Below are 6,776 nucleotides of genomic sequence, written 5' to 3'. Positions count from 1 at the left end.
CTTCCTCTTTGTCGGACGAGGTGCTATCGAATAACAAATCAAGACTCGCGGCTAAAAACTCCATTTTTTGTTGATGAAAACGAAAATGTTTATGTTTATATAAATTGGATTGATATGTATAAGTATGAGAAAAGTGTGAAATGAATAATGAAAATGAAGGTAAATTGTGCATGTATTTATAGGAGAAAAAGAAAAAAAAATAAAATTTCCAACGGTTCATCCCCAACGGCTAGTTTTCAGCAACCAATCCCCATCCGACACCTCACTTGCCGCCCCTCTTTCTTCTGCGTTTCTTCTTGACAACCGCCGGCGGATAAAAGCCCAGAAACGCCCATTTCTGGCGTTTGTGGTGGCGGTTGTGGTGACACCTCATGAGCAAAGGGTGGTACAAACGCACGTTATCTATGGTCTAAAGGAATAATTTGAATTTAACTCTTCATGCCTTTATGTGCCCAATCACCATTCATTTTCTCAGTTTGAGTATATATGTATAAATGTATAATAGAGATTGTTAATTCCTTATTCTGTGTTTAACTACACTCGTTATTAACATATTATCTGATAGACAAAATTTGTCTTATATGCCATAAATAGTACTATTTATATTTTTGCTTTTCACAAAACTAATCCCCTAACTTTCATTAAAATACAAATCAAACCCCTCACTTTTTACCTATATTCTAAATTCTAAATTCTAAATTATTCCATAACTTCCATTAAAATACAAATCAAACCCCCACTTTTTACCTATATTCTAAATTCTAAATTATTATTTATTCCATTACTAAAACCAAAAATACTGAATAATAACACTCACCACGCTTTACCGACTTGTACACTGCGCTCAAACAGTTGGACCCACAGAGTTCACTACTGTGCTACAGTATTTTTTTTCTTTTTTTTTGTCTCCAACGATAAAAAAAGTAACTTTCGTAAAAGAATCAACTTTCACAAAAGGAACAAACCTTCAATGTTATATGTCGAAAAAAACTCTTTTTTACAAAATAAATCAAGACTTTTTTTTAACTCGCATTCAAAACGGAGCCCTCAGCGCGAAGCGAGAGCTCCACAACTAGTTTAGGCTATTTTTGGGTGACTAAGAAATAGGCAACAAGCATTATTAATATGCATGATAGTACTATAAGTACGAATCTCAATATAAATATGCAAGTAAAATTAAACAAGTGATCATCTCGATCGAGTTTATCGATCACAAACTCACTCTTTTTATGATGGAGTTGGGAAGGAACATTCTTGATTTTTTTGAACAAAAGAGTATTTTCGTCACTGGCGCCACTGGATTTCTGGCAAAAAGTAAAGCCCTATATATACTTCTACATATATATACATTGCATGTTTGTTTGTTTATGATGTTTCTGATGATATACAATACCATATATTATATCGAGTAGACATGTAAAATTTGCTATTGACACATTTTTTTGGCCGAATGTGTCACTTCAGCTCCAATTTATGGGTTGAACGGACAACACAATACCTCTACCCCAATGGCTAAGTAGTTCAATCTATATATACTTATGTGCACATCTATAATGTAGTTTTTGTGGAGAAGATACTTAGAGTTCAACCAAATGTTAAGAAGCTTTATCTACTTATTAGAGTTGTTGATGCCAAGTCTGCCTTGCAACGTTTCAACACCGAGGTATGATCACTCAGTCATGCGAGACAAGAAAACGCTAATTATATGTTGAAAATAATTATAAAATAGTTTTTAATGCATGCATATCATTTAGGTTGTCTCAAAGGACTTGTTTGCGGTCCTTAAAGAAAAATACGACACAAATTTTCAAAACTTTCTGTCGGAAAAAGTTACTGTAATTGCCGGAGACATCACCTATGAGAACTTGGGAGTACATGACTCCTCGCTGAATGAACAGATGTGGAGGGATGTTGATGTTGTTGTTAATGTAGCTGCCTCTGTTAAGTTTGACGAAAGGTGTGTATATGCATACTTCACGTACAAATACACACATACATGTATATACACAATTTATGATGGAATTGAATGTTCCGTAGATAATTTATTTATAGTCGAACATATTTATAGTCGAACAAGTAAACAGATAAAGCTTTCATTTTAAGAATTAATACCCAAAGAGGACTAGTATATATACTCGTATTAGTTTTTGTGACGAATTTAATCATAATAATAAGTAATATATATCGTTTATGTGATTCATATAGATACGATGTTGCTCTGGCTCTTAATACATACGGTGCTATAAATGTATTGAATTTTGCTAAGAAATGTGTCAACATAAAGCTGATTCTTCATGTTTCCACTGGTAAGTTGGTAGATAAATTTCATTATTTTCACAATTAAATTAATCAATTATACTGATAATTGTGTAACAAATATTGTATATATTTAGCCTATGTGTCCGGTGAGAAGCCAGGACTAATCCGTGAAACACCGTACCACTTGGGAGATACGCTTAATGAAACACAAAGTCTCGACATCGAACAAGAGAAGAGGATGATTATAGATAAACTAAAGATGCTCAATTACGATCCCAACATTAACGAGAAAGTGATTACAACTGCAATGAAAGAAATGGGCATGAGAAGGTCATTAAGCGGTTATATATACTAGAATTTTCAAGTGATTAATTTGCGTACGCGATTCTTGATCAAGATTTGTTTTTTGGATGCAGGGCAAAACATTATGGTTGGCCAAATACATATGTTTTCACAAAGGCAATGGGGGAGATGATTCTTGGGAAGTTGAAAGGAGATGTACCGTTAGTTATACTTCGGCCAACGATTATTACCAGTACCTACAAGGAACCCTTCCCTGGCTGGATTGAAGGCATCAAGTAGGTAATTCTGTTATAGTGTAACCCAAAAGTTAATGTAATTGCATTTCTAATCTAAGATGATCTCATTGGTCACTTTTTGATATGCTTCATCGTCAACTCAACGCCATATCAGCTTTCTCTCTCCACTTCCTCACTACTTCCTCCCATGACATTTTCAAACACACAATTGCCAACCATAACAACATTCCTCACATTTTATTATTTTTAATATTAATATTAATATTAATATTAATATTAATATTAATATTAGTATTAATAATAATAATAATATTATTATTATTATTATTATTATTATTATTATTATTATTATTATTATTATTATTTAGATTATTATTATTATTATATTATTATTATTATTATATTAATATATTATTATTATATCCGTAACTAATACTCCGTAATATTTTAAATTTTGCAGGTGTATGGATATTTTTATCGCTAATTATGGCAAGGGTAGATTAACATGCATGCCAGCAGATCTTGAAAATGTATATGAAGCGGTGAGTTCATCTAAATCAAACTTGTTCAAATTATTTCCATTTACTCAACCAAACTTTTCTATAAGACCATGGCTTACGGGCAACATATTAGGCGACAAATTGTGTTTGAATTTTAATGCTCATCAGATCGTGTTACGCGGTGTTAGAATTTTAATTTGTTGGGCGTTAGTTAGCAATGCGGTGACAATATTAGGGGTGAAATTGGATGAAACTGATCAAAATTCAACAAGTATATATTCATTTTATTAATTTATTTACGTTACACTCAATTTTCAATCATATTTTATCACATCATCTAAAATTTTATCACTCAAATTTAACATCAAAATCCAACAAGATTTTTCTAAATTTTAAATTTTAACATTATCACATCACAATAAATTTTAACATTATCACATCACAATAAGATTTTTCACATCAAAATCCTCTTTAAATTTTAACATTATCACATCACAATAAGATTTTTAACATTATCACATCAAAATCCTCTTTAAATTTTAACATTTTTCACATCAAAATCCTCTTTAAATTTTAACATTATCACATCACAATAAGATTTTTCTTTCTCTTCTAAAAAGTCCAATTTTGACTCCACGTCACATTCCAAAAGTGTCAGTCTAACGATCAAATATATATTCTAGATACCTGGCGATATGGTGGTGAATGCTATGATCGCGTGCATCGTGAATCATGCCAATCAAACTTGTTCCGAAACAATTTATCATGTGGGATCTTCAGTATCAAACTCTTTGAAGCTAACTACAATTTGTAAATGCATGAACATATACTTTACTCAACATCCAAGGACTAATAACGACGGAAACAAGATCGTAGTTTCTGATCATAAAGTTTTGAAATCACCTGCTAGTTTCTATCGATATATCACTTTTCATTACTTGCTTCCATTGCAGGTTAAATTTAATTTGGCTATTCTTCTACTACTCTTTTGTCTATTTTTTCCAAATATATATATATATATATATGGGCAGGATCAATGGGGAAGTAACCAATCGAGGGGAAGCGGGGAAGCAAATTTTTTTTGTTTTTTTTTGAATTTTTTTTTCAGGCATCAAGATCACACGAAAATATGAACATTTAGAAAAGACACTTCGTGATGAATGTTATTATTTAGGCGAGAAAACGAACGACAAAAATAACATTCAAGATAATATTGTTCGTGAAGAATATTAATGTTTTTTTTCTTCATGTTTTGTGAAGTAAAATTTAGCCCGATTTAGAGTTTAGGGTTTAGGGTTTGAGGTTTGGTATTTTGGGTTTATTCCATAAACCCAAAACACCAAACCCAAAACCCTAAACTCTAAACCGTTCGTGTTACAAAATCAATCTAAATCCTAAATCTAAACCCTAAACCCTAAATTTCTAAACCCTAATATCTAAACCATATAAACCCTAATATCTAAAACCTCAACATACGCTCGAAAAACACGATAATTGTTATATATTAGTTCTTCGAGCGTTTTCCCGCAAAAATAAAAACATTTATCACAAAGTGTCTTTATTAAATGTTCATATTTTCATCAAATCTATAATGTTCGTGAACAAAGTTTTTTCAAAAAACGAAAAAGAAAAAAAAAAAATTTTGCTTCCCCCCGATTGGTTACTTTCCTCTTGTATCTACCACTATATATATATATATATATATATATATATATATATATATATATATATATATATATATATATATATATATATATATATGATCAATGGAGAAAGTAACCAATCGAGGGAAAGTGGGAAGCAATTTTTTTTTTCTCGCTTTTTTGGAATTCTTTTCAGGCATCAAGATCACATGAAAATATGAACATTCAAAAAAGAAACTTCTTAATTAATGTTATTATTTAGGCGGAACAACGATTGACAAAAGTAACAATCAAGATAATATTGAACGTGAAAAATGTTAACGTTTTCTTTCATGTTTTGTGAAAACTTTTTGTCAAAATTTAGCCCGATTTAGAATTTAGGGTTTAGAGTTTAGTCCCAAAACTCAAAACCCTAAACCCTAAAATCTAAACCGTTCGTTTTAAAAACGCAATCTAAATCCTAAATCTAAACCCTAAATTTCTAAACCCTAATATATAAAACCCCAAAATACGCTTGAAAAACAAAATAATTGTTATATATTAATTCTTCGAACGTTTTCCCGCCAAAATAAAAACATTTATCACAAAGTGTCTTTATTAAATGTTCATATTTTCATCCAATCTATAATGTTCGTGAACAAAGTTTTTTAAAAAATTGAAAAAAAAATTGCTTCACCCCGCTTCTCTCTGATTGGTTACCCCTTGACAGGAGATCAATAATCATTTAATGTTTCTTTAGGTTTTTAAATTTGTTGGATTCATATTTTGTGGAGCTTTTGCTAAAACATACAAGAATCTTGAACAAAAGCGCAACTGCGCACTTCGACTAGTGGAGCTTTACAAACCATACTTGTTCTCTCGGACCAACTTGTGAGCTATATCATATTTCACCTGATTAATTAATACTCTCTATGTCCTAAATTAACTTTTCAAAGTTTTTATTTTTTAACTTTTGACTTTAAATAAAATTTTTTATATTATATTATATTATATTTGTTGAAATTTATATGGATGAATTAAGTTTTATACGTGTTTTCGTTTGATATAACTTTCATTAAATATTTTATAACACACAAAAAAAATTATTTAAAATCAAAGTTAAGAAATAAAGATTTTGAAAAGTTAAAACATGACTATTAATTTGGGACGGAGGTAGTAACATCTCCGTGTTTTTTAAGGCAAGACCCCAAAGTTGCTGATTATGGGAATTGAACTTGAGTTTCCTAAATGGCCACTCTCAAGTGGCTACCAAGACTCCTATTGAAGTTGTAGGTCTCGGGTTCAATCCTTGGTAATGTCCTTTTGAACCTAATTAGGGATTTAAAGTGGAATGTGTTTACCTTACATTGGGGTGACGTCTGGATTCCCGAATCCGAGGTTTACGTGCTATGGGGAGCCAATGTGTTCATTCATTGGGGTTCCTCATTACCAAACAAAAAATATTAAATAAAAAAAGAAACTTGAGCTTCCACCATAGATTTTCAAGACTCAACTACCAGACTACCTCTTGAGATTCTAATCTCTGTGTTTAAGGTTTTGAATATATATATATTTTTTAAATGGTGACAGGTACGATGACACAAATACTGAAAAGTTGCGTAGGACGATTAGAGAAAGTAAAAACGACGAGAATGTTGTCTACTTCGATCCAAAGGTAATCGATTGGGAAGACTACCTCATACACACCCACATTCCTGGACTTGTGAAATATGAATTTAAATGATCATAAGCCCATATGATCTATATATATCAGGGTCACCTTAATAATTACTCGTCTTTAATAATGAACGATAAGCTTAAAATCGGATGATTTGTAACTTACTATAGTGTAACCT

At 31.2% G+C, this 6,776-nt stretch overlaps 1 protein-coding gene across 1 annotated transcript; it reads left to right on the top strand.

The window, feature by feature from the left end:
• The first annotated feature begins 1,188 nt into the window (after nucleotides 1-1,188).
• On the top strand, nucleotides 1,189-6,775 carry LOC139856003 (fatty acyl-CoA reductase 3-like). Its single transcript, XM_071845244.1, has 10 exons — nucleotides 1,189-1,314; nucleotides 1,560-1,663; nucleotides 1,755-1,957; nucleotides 2,206-2,306; nucleotides 2,394-2,589; nucleotides 2,676-2,837; nucleotides 3,259-3,340; nucleotides 3,982-4,251; nucleotides 5,681-5,811; nucleotides 6,511-6,775. The coding sequence occupies exons 1-10, from the start codon at nucleotides 1,230-1,232 to the stop codon at nucleotides 6,662-6,664; spliced, it is 1,488 nt and encodes a 495-aa protein (XP_071701345.1). The 5' UTR covers nucleotides 1,189-1,229; the 3' UTR covers nucleotides 6,665-6,775.
• The last annotated feature ends 1 nt before the right edge of the window (nucleotide 6,776 follows it).

This window comes from Rutidosis leptorrhynchoides, chromosome 6 (genome assembly GCF_046630445.1).
Source record: "Rutidosis leptorrhynchoides isolate AG116_Rl617_1_P2 chromosome 6, CSIRO_AGI_Rlap_v1, whole genome shotgun sequence".
NCBI lineage: Eukaryota > Viridiplantae > Streptophyta > Magnoliopsida > Asterales > Asteraceae > Rutidosis > Rutidosis leptorrhynchoides.
This window is presented reverse-complemented; position numbering and strand designations above follow the sequence as displayed.